The sequence below is a fragment of the Triplophysa rosa genome, linkage group LG19 (assembly GCF_024868665.1).
Source record: "Triplophysa rosa linkage group LG19, Trosa_1v2, whole genome shotgun sequence".
Classification (NCBI taxonomy): Eukaryota; Metazoa; Chordata; class Actinopteri; order Cypriniformes; family Nemacheilidae; genus Triplophysa; species Triplophysa rosa.
Window position 1 is genome coordinate 8906182 of NC_079908.1, and position 19355 is coordinate 8925536.

At 38.4% G+C, this 19355-nt stretch overlaps 1 protein-coding gene across 1 annotated transcript in view; it reads left to right on the forward strand.

The window, feature by feature from the left end:
* The window catches only part of adamts2a (ADAM metallopeptidase with thrombospondin type 1 motif, 2a), a 71807-nt gene extending 54866 nt beyond the window's left edge, over positions 1 to 16941 (forward strand). The window contains exons 9-22 of the mRNA XM_057360610.1: positions 681 to 813; positions 1305 to 1418; positions 1506 to 1651; positions 1729 to 1904; positions 3977 to 4110; positions 4969 to 5092; positions 6168 to 6248; positions 6565 to 6728; positions 6864 to 7023; positions 7120 to 7252; positions 7344 to 7551; positions 10521 to 10650; positions 10872 to 10946; positions 14642 to 16941. Of these exons, the coding sequence (XP_057216593.1) occupies positions 681 to 813; positions 1305 to 1418; positions 1506 to 1651; positions 1729 to 1904; positions 3977 to 4110; positions 4969 to 5092; positions 6168 to 6248; positions 6565 to 6728; positions 6864 to 7023; positions 7120 to 7252; positions 7344 to 7551; positions 10521 to 10650; positions 10872 to 10946; positions 14642 to 15369 (2506 nt within the window). The 3' untranslated portion in view covers positions 15370 to 16941. The remainder of the gene's footprint in view (positions 1 to 680; positions 814 to 1304; positions 1419 to 1505; positions 1652 to 1728; positions 1905 to 3976; positions 4111 to 4968; positions 5093 to 6167; positions 6249 to 6564; positions 6729 to 6863; positions 7024 to 7119; positions 7253 to 7343; positions 7552 to 10520; positions 10651 to 10871; positions 10947 to 14641) is intronic.
* Positions 16942 to 19355: the final 2414 nt, after the last annotated feature.

A 19355-nucleotide genomic window follows, 5' to 3' on the forward strand; every position in this document is an offset into this window, starting at 1 on the left:
TAAACGGACAAACTGCTCTACAGAGCGTGTTTCATAAATACGTTATCTCCTTCAGCAAAGAAGCAGTAACGAGATCTATATTCTGTGTCAGCCACCGTAGTGCTTTGAAAGGGAGGGGTGGAGTGAGCCGTTGGTTGCAATATGCAACCTTACCACTAGATGCTGCTAAATTTCATACACTGGACCTTTAATTTGATTTTTTTATCAAAGCTTTTACAGATGTGTGTCACGTGAATAGTGTTCACTTTTGACAATGGAGTGTAATGGTTTCTGGGATCAGCACCAATGTAGATGGTTTAAAGAATGAGACAATTAAAAGTTCTTTAAAAAACAGCTGTAAAAACCATTGAACTTGCGTTTATATGGGTCATATTTTTGCACGTTTAATAAATAATAAAAACAAATTGAGATTTTTCTAACCCTGTGGTTAGTGTATGGTTTTCTATAAAGCTGAAAACAGAAATTTCCCATGACTTGGTTTTATATTTGTTTCATGCAACACTTTACAACTAACTACTGTGCATTTATATCATAGCGAATTACTTTTTGGTCATTTGGAAGAACGCAATGTCTAGACCGATCAAGATTTGAGCACTTTCTCAGATACTCCTAATGGTTTTGATGGTTTTCTCACTGCTTTATATGAACATAATTCTATCTTTCATCCAATTCGTTTACAGTACATATGATTGTCTGCGTGATGACCCGTTTGATCACGAGTGGCCGACTCTACCCCAGCTGCCCGGTCTTCACTACTCTATGAATGAACAGTGTCGATTTGACTTTGGCATGGGCTACATGATGTGCACTGCGGTGAGTGTAAGAGTGACTTATCTTGATGACATCATCATAATACATGACCTCTCCATCTCACTAAAGCACATTACAGTGGGGTACAAAAGTATAAATAGAAATTTAATTTCAGGATTTTGTCAAATACAGAGAAGTCATGACTTAAAAGGATACTATAGTTCACTCAAAACTTGTATATGACCTCTTTTGTGGAACACAATAGAAGATACTCTGAGAAATGTCAGAAGAATGTGGTTTTGTGTGAATAGGGGCCAATGTTTTTTGGTTACCAACATTCTTCAAAAAATCTTTTGTTTTCTGCAGAAGAATATAAGCCCTGTTGGTTTCACTTCAACCAGTGAAATGAAATAACATTTCCAAACTGTCCAAGTAAACACTTGACAGCTGCTACTGTCCCATGTTCCATATGTACATGTGGTCCGGCCTGCTTGTAGTTGGCTTTCGCTTTCACAGACTGCGTGTATGAATGCGAGCATGCGTGTTTCTTTTAGTACAGCACCTATGACCCGTGCAAGCAGCTGTGGTGCAGCCATCCCGAGAACCCTTTCTTCTGCAAGACCAAGAAGGGCCCTCCTATAGATGGGACCAAGTGTGCAACAGGGAAGGTTAGAACTTCAGAACCTGCTGTGTTTATTACATTTGATAGAGCCCGAAAGAAAATACATTTCTGACAAATCTACCGTTCTCTCTAGCACTGTTTCAAGGGTCACTGTATTAAGTTGACACCGGACATTCTCAGGCAGGACGGCCACTGGGGTCAGTGGACCAAGTTTGGTTCTTGTTCTCGCACCTGTGGCGGTGGGGTTCAATTCCGCACTCGTGAGTGTAACAACCCGATGTGAGTGTCTTTTGTTATCAGACCTTTGCAATTCTCCGCTTTCGCCACGAACTAGCCTGATATCCGCTATGTCGCAGACCAGCCAATGGGGGGCGCACTTGTTACGGAAACAACTACGAGTTCCAGCTGTGCAACATTGAGGAGTGCGAAAAGGACCTGGCTGACTTCAGAGAGGAGCAGTGCATCATGTGGAACCCCCACTTTGAGCATGAGGGCACCAAACACCATTGGCTGCCATTCGAACATCCTGATCGTGAGTCATACGGGATTTGTTTTTTTTTTCGTTCTTAAAGCTATTAATTGTATTGTTGTTATTTTGTAAATGAACAGCTGTTAATCAGTTACAGAGGTGTTCCCAATGAAGATTTATATTTTATGGTGGAGAAACAGAAGTGTATCTGTAGTTGGCATACACGCATGCCGTTGACGGAGACGAGTATATTCATTTTAATGCCTCCTGATGTCTGCCATGTGTCTTGGACCGTTTTTATTGTCATTCAGAGGAATGTCCTTTTAAAATATTATCCATAGTCGACTTTTTTTCTCTTCAAATTTTCCATGCATTAATAAGGAACTGAAAAATATCTCCTGCGTGTTTACAATATCAATTTTATTTGGCATATGCAACATATTTTGCATTCAGGTGTCTGGATGCTGCAATCCTTTCTGCGCTTTGATGCACGCCATCAAAACTTTTTCTTACATAATCTAAATGGAAGGTTAGTTCCTGGCACAAAGATGACAAACAGATGTCTGGAAAAACTGGGTTTTTGGTTTGGGTTTCTTGAATTTTTGCTGGTATTTCTCTCACTTAAAATGCTGCAATTACATCAATTACAGTGACTTTTCCAATAGGACTGTAGATACAGTATGGTTGCTGTTTAATTGAAGAGTTCCTCTAAGCTGCTTGCAAACTCTTGCCAAAGGTTTGACCCAGTTGTTCTCAGGAAGATGGGTTTGGGCCAAGCATTGGACAACGGTGGTTGGAAGAAACATATGGAAATGTGATTAAGAAGCAATGGCATCTCCAGTTATCCGCTGGGGCCAGATAGCTTTTACATTAGAGGGAATGCAGTTAGCCAGCTAATAACCGTTCCAACCTCACCATCTACTGCTGAGAGAAAGAAAACAGCATGAACAACGTTTCAACAGAGACAATATTATTACATTTTATTATTTATGATGATTTGGTTTGCAAACACGTTTGTACAGGAAGAGTCTAGCAAGTTGTTATAGTTTACTAAATAAACTATTAAAACATTTCTGTTAATTAAAATCAAATAAGATATCGGAAACTGAAATACACTGTAAAAACTGTAATTTTACAAAATTTCAAGGTTTAATCTCACAAAATAATTTTAACATATTTTTTAAATGCTGTAAAATATTTACAAGTCGGTTGTGTAATAACATGAAATCATGTAAATTTCATTATAAATAAATGTTATTTTACATTTTTTTCTGCCCCCCAACTGCCAAAATATGACAGCTTTTTTACTTTTGTGGTTTAGTTATGGCACTAAAATTATCAACTGAAAATAAATAAAAACTAAGCGAAAACTAAAGCTGAAATTAAATTAAATTAAATTTATTCAGCACTATAAAAAGAGAACAAATAAATTATAGACAATTTTTTTATAAAACAACACAAAAAAATACAAATATATAATACAAAAATTAAAGCTAATTTAAAATATGAATAAAACTGAAAACAAACTTATAACTCTAAATTCTAGCATTTATTTTTAATAACCACTTTTAGGCAGTGCTTGAATTGGGGGTGATCCGGGACCCCCATAAAGCATTAGGGACCCCCTATAAAAAGTAAAAACTAGACTTAACCCTTTATCGGGCAAAAAACATATTTGGTAACTTAATCGACCAATCACAACGGCATTTCCATGCCTTGTGCAGAGTCATTGAGAGGGAGAGTTGCGCCAACGGAAGTTCACAATTTTCGCGTGTCACGTGATTCATGGAGCCTTCTGCATCTGTATGTAATGTTATGTACTGGTTCTTTGGTGCCTCTCTATTAAAGTGGAAAAGTCTGTGCTAATATATCGCCACATTTCATTCTTTTGCATAGAACTGAATGAAGAATAATATGTTTAGTATTGTCTAACAATATTTTCTATTGAAAACTAGTTTAAAAATCATTTTAAGATCATTTAAGTCATTTTTGGTTCCCCCATAAAAAACATCTCTGCTTGGGGACCCCTGAAGCATCTTTACGTACATAACAAGCTATACATGTTAGATTCTGTTATGCATGCATACCTACAAACACGATCCTGTCAAACCCAACTGTGTTGTGTTTTTGGACAGATGAGGAGAGATGTCAGCTGTACTGTCAGTCAAAGGAGACCGGAGACGTGGTGTCCATGAAGAGAATGGTGCACGACGGCACGCGTTGCTCCTACAAAGACCCTTACAGCGTGTGTGTGCGCGGAGAATGTGAGGTAAAGGTCATTCAGACACTCACACTGAGCATCCGTCACTGACGTTCATTCTCCGAAATGCCATAGAATGAATAATATCGGGCCTAATCGCACAAACCTCAGTTTATTTCTGTTTATTAAGGTTTCCACTCATTGTTGCCAGCTCAAGTAGAATCCTGTTATGCGTTTGGTTTGTTTTTGTGTTCTGTTTGTGGTGGAATATATGACAGGAATATCCGGCTGAAGCAGATTGATAAAGTACATTCTTAGATGTCTGTGTTTTGCTAATGGGATTAAAAGATGGAGTGCATGCCAAGACGTATTGCTTTATAATCCGTGAGGGATCTGAACGTCTGGAGAAGGACAGTTTTTTTTCATTCGTATTGGCGGGTAACGAATGACGGGATTTGTGATTGTTTTCACAAGGTAGTCTGCTGAAGAGAGCTTTTGCGTGTAAATACACAGCACATATCACACATGTCTTTCACTTATAATTGCATTTATAGTTTTTTTTTCTTTTTTCTCCAAGTTACTCTTAGACATGACAGAACGAATTAAACAGGGATTTAAACCATTATGTTGGATTTATGTAAAAAATCTTTTGACTAAATCCATTTAATAAAAGACTGCATCCAGTACATTTGCAAATGTAAATTCTACAACATTTCAGGTTAATCCAGAATCGAAAGTTAAAACATGACATTGATTAAGCTTTGGCTAAAGTTCGCTTTGTGTTGTCACACCCAAATTCCTAAGAAACACCGTGAAGTTAAAAGTTCACGATAATGTACATTTCTGTGGATCTGACATGGCTGATCTAGGATCATTAAGATCTGTTTTTTTATCTTCCTGGTTCTGTTAACTCTGCTCTCTGCACAGAAAGTGGGCTGTGACCATGTGATCGCGTCTGAGCTAGAGGACGATAAGTGTGGGGTGTGTGGGGGAGGCAATTCAACCTGCAAGATCATGAAGGGCAACTTCACCCGCAGCACAAGAAAACCAGGTGAGCAAACTCCATGACAATGTCCTTTCAGAGGCAAGGTCTGTTTTTATCCCGCATTCATTTTAAAGGGATAGTTCGCTCAAAAATCTAAATTCTGTCATCATTTACTCTCCTTCGAGAAAGATATTTGGAGGAATGCTTATAACCAAACAGTTCTTGGCCACCATTGACTACCATAGTAGGAAAAATTGCTTTATAGTTTTTTTTTATTCTGTTGAACACAAAAGAAGATGTTTTGAAGAACGTAGGAACAGTTCTGGTGCACTTTTGTCTACCATTGTCATTTTTCCTACTATGGTAGTCACTGGGGCCAAAGAACTGTTTGGTTACGAGCATTCATCCAAATATCTTTCTCTGTGTTTAACCAAACGATGAAATTGATACAGGTTTTGAACAACTGGAAGGGAAATGATTTTTGGGAGAACTATCCCTTTAAAATTTCTAGTTGGACATGATCAGCGATATTTGGAAAGCTCGGTGGAAACCTCATTTGACTATGCAATCTTTGGGAATAAATGTATATTTGAGGTCAGGATAAAGAACCTTAAATGGAGAACTCACCCCAAAATTAAAAACATGTTATGTTTACTTTCACTTTACTTTAAATATGTCAACACCTTCATGTCCTTTCTTTTGCAAAACACATTTTGAAGAATGTTGGTAACAAAAAAGTAGATACCAGTTGACCTGTCATTGGTTTTGTGTCCATACAATAGAAGTCAAGGGGTACGAACAGTTTTTTGGTTACCAACTTTCTTCAAAATATCTTCTTTTGTGTTCTGCAGAAGAAAGTAAGTCATACAGGTTTGAAATGACAAGAGGGTGAGTACATGACGACAGAAACATCCTGCAACATTCCTGATTCAGATTTTGCTTAAAACCAGGGCTTTTGTAAATATGTAAACTTTTAAATCATCAAATATGCTCTGGACAATTTTTTTTATTATGTCATGTAATTTCATGCAAGTAATATAGTGTGTGAAGACCACAGTTTTGATTTCTTCATTCATTAGTGTTTAGGTATCTTATACTATTAATGGCTTATTGACAGTTTTGGGGATTTGTCTCCTTATAGGTTTTCTGAAGATCCTGGAGATTCCCAGAGGGGCACGCCACATTATTATTCGTGAATTCAAAGGAACCCCACACATTCTAGGTAGGAGCATCAGCAGATGTCTGTGTGATTAATAACTAGACACTGGCACTCATAACTCAAGTGTCTGACCTCCCACTGGATGATATTGATGGAGAGATTTAGACTTCTGGCTCGGAGAATATTACAAGCTCCAGCGCAGCGGCCGTGAAGCACCTTTGCCGGTTGGAAGTAATGCGTTCCAATACTGTGATTTATAGTCAGAATAAACACATAGAAAGTCGGACTTAGAGATTGATCTATGTTTTTTCTCACGAGGTTCCTCTGTGTGAATTACACAACATGGAGATGTTACTAAAGTTGACTTGTCTTCTGACAGCGGTGAAGAACCAAGCCACGGATCATCTGTTTTTGAACGACGAGGGTGATTTTCCAGAGTCACGTACGGTGATCGAGAAAGGCGTGGCGTGGGAATACACTAACAATGATGATATGGAGACGCTCCAGACGACTGGACCGCTCAAATATGGAGTTCTCATTATGGTGAGAATGAAAGTTAAAAAAAATATTTCTGATTCATTCATCGGTGAAGGTTAAAAACGTGGCTCTCCAAAGGCTTGTACAAAATATGTCTCAAGCCATAACACGCTGCTTTAATGTCACTCAAATCTACTGCAGGTTCAGTCTCAAAGTTTTTCTAAGGTCACGCTTTCATACAAATACATCCTGCCGGAGGACCCCCTTTCATCCATGGAGAACACGCTTCCTCAAGACGACACGCTTTACTTCGAGTGGGCATTGAGGAAATGGTCACACTGTTCCAAGCCGTGCGGTGGAGGTACACAGACATGATACACAGTCGTGACTCGTGAACTTTGATTGAAACTTCAGTGCCGAGAAGAGAACAGCTCGACCATGTTTGTCTGGTTTGTAGGGAAGCAGTATACACGATTTGGCTGCCGGAGGAAGTCGGATGGCAAAATGGTCCACCGCACGCTCTGCTCCAACATACCCAAACCTCGCGCCATCAGCCGAGCCTGCAACCAGAAGGAGTGCTCGGAACCAATGTAAGCATGTTGGGTTTACAAAGTGTTTAACACTGGATGTGCGACTGGTAGAAACAATTTTGATGTGTATTTGTTGTGTTTTGTACGTCAGCTGGGTCACGGGCGAATGGGAGGAGTGCAGTAAATCGTGCGGGAAATCTGGTACTCAAACACGACCTGTGCGCTGTGTCAGAGCTGAACTGGAAGGTTCATACAAAGCCATCAATGCCAAATACTGTAATGATGATCGGCCCGAAGGACGCCGGCCGTGTAATCGTCATCTGTGCCCTGCGCAGTGGAGATCCGGACCCTGGTCTCAGGTAAGGATGTGGGTGTGAAACAACAGCCCCCGAGCTGTGACTCTCTCCCCAAATTTGACTTTTCACTGTCTGATAAAGCACAAAAGCTAAGTCCATCCTGCCATAGAACAAAGAATAATGATTTATGTTGAGGAGGACATTAAAGAGATTATGAGGAATCACATTTTTCTTGATCTCCTGAGATAAAAGAACACACTGTAACTTTCAGAACTCAATACTTCCTCCACAGTCCAAGAAGAGCGTTTATTAAAACCAAGATGCAAAAAAAGACTTGATTTCCACATCCATCTGTTGTACAGAAGAGTGTTTACACGTTAATTATGTGATCAGAAACTTGAAAACTCCGAAACTAAACTTTATGAGAAAGCCTATTTCATAGCATCACTGTTCAACACCAAAAGAAGTATCGACAAAGAAAATGTGTCAGACCTTGTAACTAGTTTATTTTCAACAATATCAGTGATCATATTGTGAAAAATGAATTTCTCACATAGTGCTTTTGTCTTGCTTTCAGTCCAAGAATCTAGAAACTGAGAATCAAAATGAAGATATTATGTCTTGCTTTCTGAAAAATCAAGTTTGTTTACGCATAAAAGAAGCAATGTGTGACTTTAAGGAGGATCTATTGACAGAAATGCAATATATTATACATAACCATGTGTTCAGAGGTGTTTAAAGACCATAATGAGGCGTTATGTTTTTATTACCTCAGAATGAGCTATTTCTATCTACATACACCGCGGGTCCCCCTGAGTGGAATTGACCATGTTGTTTCTACAGTAGCCCTAAACGGACAAACTGCTCTACAGAGCGCATTTCGTAAATACGTTATCTCCTTCAGCAAAGAAGCAAAAATGTGACGACATCTTAGTTATGTGTCAGCCACCGTAGTTCTTCGAAAGGGAGAGGAGAGGTGTGGAGTGAGCCGTTGGTTGCAATTCATAACCTCACCACTAGATACCGCTAAATTTCACATACTGGACCTTTAAAACAAGAAGAAATATCTGTCAATATGCTAAGAAAAATGTTGTGGCACATTTTATATTGTAATCCAGGCTTTGCCTAGAGTCTGTTATTGAGGCTGTTATATAAGGGATATGTGTTACATAAGAGATAAAGGGGTGGAAAAATAATTTAGATGCCAAATAATAAATAATGTAAGAATTTCATATGCTACAATAATGAGTTCTGGACACTTTGTATACATATATATTATATTATGTACACTCTAAAAGATGCTAGTTTGTATCAACCCGGGTGGGTAAAATATATAATTTTACTGTATTAAATCAAAACAACACCTTAATATGTTTGTAGACATTTAGGAAACATGCTAAGTTCATATATTGGTTTGTCCAAAAAACAATGCTATAGCCAGTTATTCCACTCTGTATGCGTTTCGTGCCGTAATGTCTGTTTTTGTTTTGGTCCGTGTGACCCCGCCCACTCACGATTTACCCACTAATGTATGTCGACAGCTCGGTTGCCAGTTGGCGACAATCACAGCATATTGCAGCAAACAAACGATCTGGGTCAGAGCAGTTTCCACCCTTTTCCCTGTACTATTACGCAAAGCTTAGAAAGAATTGCAAACTTAGAAAGAATTACTATATTATTTTACAACTAGGGATGGGCGATATGGCCCTAAAACTCGTATCACGATAATTCCTGGTATTTGTTGCGATAACGATAAAAATGACGATATATCCATAACGCCATCCGCTGCTGTTTTTTGCGTCAAGTGATAGTAGCTGCATGTAGTCTAGACCCTCAGAAAAACAAATATTATCAGAGAGTAAAACTTACCCCAAATCAAAAAGCTCCTAAAATATACCTACAGTATTTTTGTAAATATAATAGTGAGATTCAACTTCAAAAGGTTGTCGTAAAGAAAAGTTAAATGAACTAAAGCTCAATAAACACATCATGTCATACCTAAAACTGTATATATTCTATTGTTGGGTGGAAACGATCGATCGCATCACGCTGTCAATCACTCTCTCTTGAACTGTGTGAACCTTCTCTTCTCACAGCAACATACACTGAATCTGTCTATGACTCTCGCTACAGAAAGAGAACAGAAACATGCGGATAAAAGAAATCTAATTAAATAATCCATGCTTTTATACGCTCATAAACGTATTTAAAATAACGTAATACAAACTCTCAATTTGTACTGTATGTAAACAGGCAGCAGTGCTGTGCGCGTTGTGTCGCTATGAAAGCACATGTGGGTGCGAGCTGCGCACGGGACGCTCCGTTCATCCTGTATATAACAGGCAAGAAATCATATTAAACAAATTGCGCACGCGCGCATAACATCTAACGAATGTTTAAATAAATACTTTTAGCCAAACTAAATGTTGTGGTGTAACGTATTATGACTATCAACGAATACTTAACAAACTAATTAAATAAAACGAAAGTGAAACTAAACATTAACTCGGATGCATCTACAGTGCCAACCTAAACGAGATTTAGAGCTCCGTTTTAGTGCAAACTCTTTCTCAGCTTCACGTCCGCCCTCCGCTATACCCGTTTTCGCTTCACATATGAGCTGTGAATGGGTCTCACAAAGAAATACGTCATCGACTAGAATTTATCGTTTAAATCGCGGGAAGACTAATTCCTATCGTGTGGGGAATTTCTACCGGTATATCGCAAACGATATAATATCGCCCATCCCTATTTACAACTTGCGAGGAGTAATATAAAATTTTATTACGGTTATTTAAACGAGACAGCAGTATGGTTGTCATACATTCGAAGAACTTTTCTATTTCTCAAAAGGTTCTTTGTAGTGGAAAAATGTTCATTAGACTATAAAAAACCTTTGAGTAAATAGTTCTTAGAGGAACCAAAAATGATGTCAAGAACTTTTGTGGCACCCTTTTATAAGAGTGTAGGGTTGAACCCGGCATTTTTAGAGTGTATATATGCATGTTTATATGTTTTGTATGTGTGTATAGTGCTCGGTGACGTGTGGTAATGGAGCTCAGGAACGGCAGGTTATGTGCAGCACCCCTGACAATGCCATCGGCATCTGTATGGACAACAAACCTGAGAACATGAGAACCTGTCTGCTGACCCCATGTGCAAGTGAGTAACCTCATAGTTATATACAAAGTAAATATAAAGGTGATGTGTGTAATTCACTGTTACAAAAAAATGCCAGAAATATGTGTAACCAAATAATGCTGTATCTGTAATAAAAATTGAGAAAGTATTTAACGATTACACACTTCAGCCTTAGGACTTCAGTTTATCTTCCTTAATCCAAACCATTGATTTTACTCAACCGTTTTTCTCTCAACCTTCAGATGACCGAGGGAACTTCCTCATCCAGTGGCTCTCCAGAGCAGACCCCGAGTTCCCCGCACCCAAGATCTCCTCAAGTAAACGGCCGTTCTCCAGTCAGGAGCCTTCTGTGTGCTGCATGGCTGCTCTGACCTGGACTCTTCCTCTCTCTCTTACACTCTGGCTCTGTTACACTTTGCCTTGACCCTCTCAATCTGCTCCTACGCCTAACTTCTCCTTCTGAGGGAATTCTGCGGGCTGTTTCTTTGCTCTGCCCTTGTCCGCTCTCCACATGGTCTCTGCAGGGCTGAGGGGTAACCACTGCCTCTGAAATTGCGTCAAAAGAGAGCAGTAAATGCTCGAGGGGGTTGTTTTAAAATGCTGTGATGGTTAGGCTGTGTCAGGTAATATGGATATGACTGTTGTTAAGACTTCCAGGGAGAATCATTTAAACAAGGAAACGGAAAAGGGTTCTCTGTTTATCGGAGGTGTTTTGCTATCACTAGTGACTGAAACGTTCCAGTCAGTTTGATTTTAATAATATGCATATACACTATGAGCATAAAGACTGTATATCTATAAAAAGATGAAGTTATAATCCCAATTTGTTTTGACCGGTAAATGTCATGTATTTTTGTACATATTTTCTCGAGTAGTGGTTTAAGAGCGGATACGGATCACAATACAAAAAAGCAGCTTTCATTCTTTAAATGTGCATTCAGTTATTTGTTTATTTGGCCACACAAAAGCAATTGTAAAAATGCACAATTTGCAGTCAGCCCTTGTTTTTGTGTGTGTCTAGTAACAGGGGTTACTGAGATGAAGTGAGTAGTATTGATTGGTCGTGTGATCTCAAAATGGCCGCCACCATGAGACGACCTTCTCTATGTAAAATAATTCAGCTTTTATTAGACTCATGTGAGTTACATGGTTTTCAATTTTATTTCAAAATGCTATTTATTACTTTAGAGATAAAACATTCTCGGTGAGAAAAATATTACCAAGTCCCCTTTAATTTTTTAACCCGAAAAATGTTTCTGTAGTGATGCTGAGGAAAACTGGTAGCCTACATTTTCATAAATCACATGAACTATTTTACAATATGTTTTATTTTAGATATTGGTTGCGTGTTGATGTTTGACATTGAAGTGAAGGGTTAAAAATACCTCATGCTTCTGCATAACTTGTAAAAAAGGGTTTATTTTACACTCACATCAAAAACTTTTTGCCTTAATTTAGGTTGAAGAGATGTGACATTGGTATCACTAAGTCTGCATGCCCACCCAACAGAGGCAGCTATCAGAAAGAAACTAAAAATCCACAAATTGTGGATGTTTACAGTCAAGTCAGATAGCTGCTGGTCATTAGATGTTTATATCGTGGTATCTCACTTGTGTATCATGATTGTAAGTGTGTGAAAAGACAAAGCTTTAGCAATGCAGACAATATGTCTAAAGGCCTTTTATAAACTATACAACAATTGTGTCTATGTAGATATATTTATGTGTATATATATACATATTAAATTATGTTGACATACTTAGTAACCTTAATAACGTATTAAATGACTGTTATCGCTTACACCCGTAACAAAAATATTGTGTTTGTATATGTATCCTCTTGACTTTACAGGCCAGATTTCCTTGCCTGATTTGAGAGACTTTTATTATGAAAGAGCTCAGAGTATTTAAAGTCCCCGTGAACCGGAAGTTGCGATTGTTTTTACTTCCGTATTTTGAATCATTTCCGAGTGAAATGGAATTTCTAATGAGAAAAATAGTGGGCGTGGCTTTGGATGTATAAAAACAGCCATTGCATTTTGAAATGGAATTGGCAGTATACTGACAGTTGAAGGCGCTGCCCAAGCCATCTAACATATGTCATTTAAGATGGATAGTCATAACAGGAAGGAGGTGCATTTTCAGATTTTAAATAAAGATTATGAGGGCACACAAATTTTAAAAAGAGAATGACCCACGTTGATAAACTATTTACAATAAACGCTGCAATATTTCTTGAAAAAATAGGCATTGTAATTTTTAATTTCACTGGGGCTTTAATGTTAATATGATATTTTAAAAGATTATAAAGTTTATTCATGTCTGCGTACTTTATGTGTGTGCGTGTGAGGTATTGCTGTTTTTATTAGGATGATTCTTTATCCAAGTGAAATAAATAAACAGGGTCCAGGTTAAACATCAAACACACAAGACAAGGTTTGCAATAAAGAAGCACAGTAGCATTTACCAAAACTGTTCTGCCAGTTCACATCTTAATTTTTCATTACATATAGGCAATATGAGTAGACATATTAGAAGACTAATTAAGGTTAAACCTGATATTAATTACATTTATAGTGGTGTTGAAGGCAGCGTTTGGTCCTGCTACGCTGCTAAATGCTGTCCCCTGCAGGTCGTACTTGACATTACACTTTCATTCCAGTGTGTTGCATCTCATTTTGCTATCTGGGGTTACATCGTGTTGTTGTCATCAAGGATGTGCCATTATCATTTTATACAGTTATATTCCTCAGAATTGTGTACAATTTAAATGGATTTGACGGTGTTATGAGATGTTTAACCAAAGTGTTTTCTAAACTGAAAATTGTGTGACATTTCAAAGCAGTTTACATTGTAATGAGAAATGTTTTATGTGTTGTACACGCTCTATAGAGTATTTGACAGAAAGTCTCTGTGTAACTAATGAGGTTTCTTGTCTGCTGTGTTTATGGGAATAAAGGGTCAAGTAATATATTGGACATTTAAACTCTCTGTGCTTGTTCTTTGTAATTTTATGCAACAGATAAAAAATGACTTGTTTCGCTATTATATTCGCTATATACTTACTAACTTTATTTAAATTTTCCTTGTCTTCATTTCTTTTTCCTTTTTTCAGTATATTACTAATTATTTTCCTATGGCTTTATTGAAGTCTTTCACTCTGCATCCAAACTACCAAGTCAAGGAAAAAAAATCTACATTACTTTTCCTCATCCAAACAAGTTGAGCCATTTCAACTTGTTTTTATAACTTACAGAAAGTCAATATTTAAAGGTGCTGTGTGTAATTTATTTAGAGGATCTATTAACAGAAATGAAATAGAATATACATAACCATGTGTTCAGCGGTTTATAAAGACCTTACATAATGCGTTATGTTTTTATTACCTTAGAATGAGCTATTTCTATCTAAATACACCATTTCCCTTACATGGAATTCGACATGTTGTTTATACAGTAGCCCTAAACCAGGGTTTCTCAACCTTTTTGACTCCAAGGCCCCCCACTGTATTCAACAATATTAAAAGGCCCCCCTCCCGCTCACAAAAACTCAAAATTCCTACCCAATAAAATATTTCAGAGCTTGACATTACCTGGAAAAGTGTTTATTCAATATAAAAATGCACAAATAATAAGAAATATCTTGGTTTTAAGTTGTTTTAATCTGCATTTCAATGCTCATTTTAAATTATCAGTCATCCCGAGGCGCCCTTGGAAGTCAGCTGGGGCGCCCTGTTGAGAACCAACTGCCCTAAACGGACAAACTGCTCAACAGAGCACGTTTCGTCAATATGTTATCTCCTTCGACAAAGAAGCGAAAACGTGACGACATCTTAGTTCTGTGTCAGCCACCGTAGTGCTTTGAAAGGGAGGGGTGAATGGTGGAGTGAGCCATTGGTTGCAATTTCGCAATCTCACCACTAGATGCTGCTATAATTTCCATCTCATTGCACCTTTAAATTAAACTTAAAAATATACAAATGTATGTTGTAAGTCTCTTAATTTGTTTTACAGGGTTACGCTGCAAAGGAGACAAATCCATGTTCTGTCGGATGGAGGTTCTCAGTAAATATTGCTCCAATCCCGGCTACAGGCAGATGTGCTGCAAGTCCTGCAAAGAAGGCAACTACACTGCTGAATTCAACCTTACCAGACCCTTGACCTTCACCACTGTTGCACCTCCCATAACCTCCATTCCTGCTCACACCACACCGAAGCCCAAAACCCCTTTAACAATCACACCATCAGTAAGCAGATGGAGACCCACCACCGACCCTACACCTTGGAGCCACATGACCACTTTGACCCCCTCCACCCACAAGAGCCCTTTTCCCACTACAGACAATCGCCGTCCCAGCACGGCCCACTATGAAGAAGATACCAGCGTCACCTTCAGCGAGGAGGAAACATGGAGTGAAACTTCAACAGTACATATAGTGGCGTACATCTCTCCATCTACAAAGCCATGGCCAACCACTCCCCGATACACAAGTACTCATGATGACCTCGACACGACTCGAATGATTGCGACAAGCCCTCCTACTATAATAAGCCTCCATAAATCAAATGACAAGGTTTCCTACAGTATTACCAATCCAAATGAAGTCTCACTCAACCACCTCATACCCATAAAGCGAGTGCCGTTCCACGAGAAAACGCAAAATAAAAGAATCCAAGAGCTCCTCGCAGAGAGTAGAAAAGACAATCTCCTTCACAGACTGAAAAGGAAACCAGGAGACTGAGAAATAGCTTCTTGTGTTTGCTTATCCCTGTTGATCCTGTGGTGTTTTGGGAGTACTTTTTTCAAAGTGATTTTAAAGCCGCTACACTCACTCTTGGCATTTACGTTATTATTCAGAAAATTGCAGCAGATCTCAGTCTTTCGTGCAGTATCTGTCGAGGCCTTTCAACACATGCGATCCGGAAAGAAAAACGACCGTAGTCGACGCTTAAGTGAAAATGAGACCGTTGCAGGGATTTGCCACGTTTGAAAACAGATGGAATGAACACAGGAGAGTATTTGAATTTGCATTTGTCAGCTTCAGAGGCCCAGTAATCATGGTTTGTATTTGGACAACAAAAAGTATTGCAATATTTCTCCGACCTGTGATTCTAAAAGGTTGTGGATTCATTTTTGAATGTTTTTTCAACATCTGGTTCATCTGCTGCAATTCTCTACAATACAGATTTTATAAAGCTAACTGTCCAGTTACAAGAATCCTGTATAACACTGTTTATTTATGTTGAGCCATATGTTGAAAAACGTTGTTTTCATACCACTAGGAGCTGTTCACACAAGACACACTCACTCATGTGTTTAAAAACATTTACCCAACAAACACAGAATATTACCCTAACATTAGTATTTGCTTCCCATTTGTATACTTTTTACAAAACAAAAAATAATGTATTTTAGGTTTATTTCTGCAACCAATAAATAACGTTCCAAGAACGTTGCAAGAATGGTTATTTATAGACAACCTAAAAAGAATGTTCCTTAGTAATTATTTATAAGTTTGAAATTTTTCAAACAAAAACTAACCTTGCCAGAACATTGTGGGAACCAAATATTTTAGCTGGCTAGGCATATTGACGGATGCAACAGACAGCAGGTGTCTTAAACACCTTTAAAAAAGATGATCAGCTTCGATATTGTTTTAAAATGTGGCACTCGTGAGATTACGGCAAGGTGACACATAGTCGAAAACATTGATCAACCTAGAATATTTCTCTGGTTGTACATTTAGTTTGCAACCAAAAACTAATCTTCCCAGAACGTTCTAGAAACCAACAATCCAGTTTGGACAAAAGTAGCCCTTTTAAAAGTGTGCACTAGACAGGGCATTTAGGACACACAACCTATATAAGTAAACGATGCAAAAATGATGTTGAAAGCCTTTGTTAATCAGAATCAGGATAAAAAAGTTTGCAAAGCACGCCTCTGTTAGTTTTTGAAGGCTGGGGTGCGTTCTGTGTGAATGGCTCTTAAGATCATACGTAAAATTCCACAATGACTATTTCTAAACTCATTAATCTAGTTTAAGATTTCCATTCATCTATTCAATCTATTGCTAAATGTTGTAAATATGTACGAGAATTTTATTTTTGGTATTTATTTTTGACGTACCTGTGCTTTTCCCAAAGGCATTATCTGTCCATTTTGCGCTTTTTTTGTGCATGCGGCATTAGTGAGAATTCTGCACATATCATGAAGCATGTCATCGACCAATACTATGATTTATTCACCACATTGTCTGAGCACTGCAGTGGGGGTCTACATTCTTGATTCATCACATTCTTCAATAAATAAGGTTGCAATGAAGCAATAGTGCCGGTTTATTTCCGAAGCGTCATATTTTAAGTGGGTTGAGTTACAAACATATGACCACAAGATGGCGCAGCCTCCCTGTTGACCCTCTGTTGGCTCGACTTTCAGTGTTCCCTGATTTATTCTGTTGTGCCCCTTCATTCGTGGTTTTATTTGTGTTATGTTTCAATCCAGATAATCCAAAGCATGAGGACACGAAGGTTCTCAATTCTTAAAGATTTATTCAAGTCCATAAGCAAGCCAACATAGCCAGGAATTACATGATTGGCAGCAGGTGCAACCCTCTTCCATTCTTACTCTGCACCTTTTATAGGCAACAACATGTGGACTACAGCGCCATCTCCTGACAAATACACAACACAACAATTCCCCATTACTTGAAAATACATTGTTGGTGCAAAAAACAAATTCAATACAATAATTACAAATAGTTCAACAATACATATCACATTCTGTAACCATGCATATTAAACCATAATTAAGTTCTCATTTAGCACACGAGAATTGATGTCTTAAGTAGGCTACAAGCTCTTCGTCTCAGGTGTATGTTTTCATCTTCTTTTGAGCCAATGACATTTTATGACTCACAGCAGCATCCTTACAAGCAATAGGAAGAGGGAGAACATTGAGATGAGTACTCATTTTTCTACTAGAAAGTAATTCTGAAGGAGACCGTCCAGTAGCAGAATGTGGAGTAGCACGGTAGGTTTGAAGAAACTCTGTTACTGTTGAATTCTGTGTCTTTCCAGACAGAATAGCAGATTGAATACAACTTTCAGTACTTGATTAAACCTTTCAATACCTCCATTTGCAGCTGGATGAGACACTGATGTATGTACTGTATGTGTTGAATATCTCTAGTATTTAGAAATGCAGCAAACTCCACTGACTTGAATTGACATCCATTGTCAGATACAATGTAGTGAGGTTTTCCAAATCTGCTGAAAACTGATGTCAAGAAGTTGATCACATTTTTACTTGTGATTGAAGAAGTGAATGCTACTTCTGGCAACTTACTATGATAGTCAATCAGTGTCATAATATACCGACAATCCCAGGTAGCAGTTTCGAATGGGCTAACAATGTCAACAGCCACGTTTTCCCATGGCGCTGATGGAAAAGGTACAGGTTGTAAAGGTGCAACACAGACATTTGTAGTCTTATCAGAAGACAAGCAAACTTCACAACCCTTAATCTGTTCATTAACCAAGCAGCCAATCCCAGGCCACCAGTAAAGTTCACGAATGCGCTGTTTCATGTGCACTATTCCTTGATGACCTTCATTGGAAAGATTCACCAAGACACGTCGCAATGAAGCAGGAACAACAAGGCGTGATCCTCTAAATACGTAGTCCTTTTGCACAGTAAGTTCATCACGTACTATACTTGAAAATATGGACGTAAAGCAACGTCCACAGCAGCTGATGAAGAAGGCCATCCATGAGAAATTTGAGCAGGTAATGCAGCCATTTCTGAACATAATACAGAGGCTGAAGCTAATTTAAATGGAGACACAGCAGACATTTCAGAAGACAAAAATGCAACAAACTCAGGTTCAGTATCGGCAAGATCCTCATCAGAAGCAGGTAAGGGTAGATGGAAAAGATAATCAGCAACCTGGTTTTGAGAGCCAGGATAGTAATCCACCGCATAGTTAAATCACAAGAGGCTTTCTACACAACGTGCTATCCTCATTCCAGCGCGATCCGTGCTTTCAGAGGAGAGGAGCAATGTCAAAACTTGTTGATCTGTACATAGAAGAAATTTTCAACCCCAAAGGTTAGCTCTCCATTTTCAACAGCCCAGACACATGCTAAAGCTTCCTTTTCAAGCGTTGAATATTTACGTTCAGCAGTAGATAATGTTCTTGAAGCAAATGCAACAATACGTTTGGTGTTGTTTTCATGAATTTGGGAGAACGGAGCTGGTGTGCATCATTAGGAACAGGAGCATGAAGCATTGCACTGAGATGATCTTCATCTGGGTAAACACCATGTGCAGACACAGTATGACCAAGGAAGCACAAACTGCTTTTATTAAAGTGACACTTTGAATCATTCAATTGTAAACCTGCATCATGTATGCATTGAATAACCACTTTGAGCATGTGGTCATGTTCACTTTTTGTGCATCCCCTGACAATGACATCATCCAGATAATTGGCTACATTGGCAATCTTTGCAGTACAGTTGCTAACATTTTCTGAAATGCAGAGGGGGCTGAAGCCAAGCCATAAGGTACTCGACAGAATCTGAATAACCCTCAAGGGTGATAAATGCAGTCAAATCATGACTTTCTTCGTGTAACAAGAGCCGGAAATAAGCATTCTCCAAGTCAGTTGTAGAAAAGACAGTTGCTCCATGCATCAACTCATCAATATGGGGCAAAGGATAATTGTCT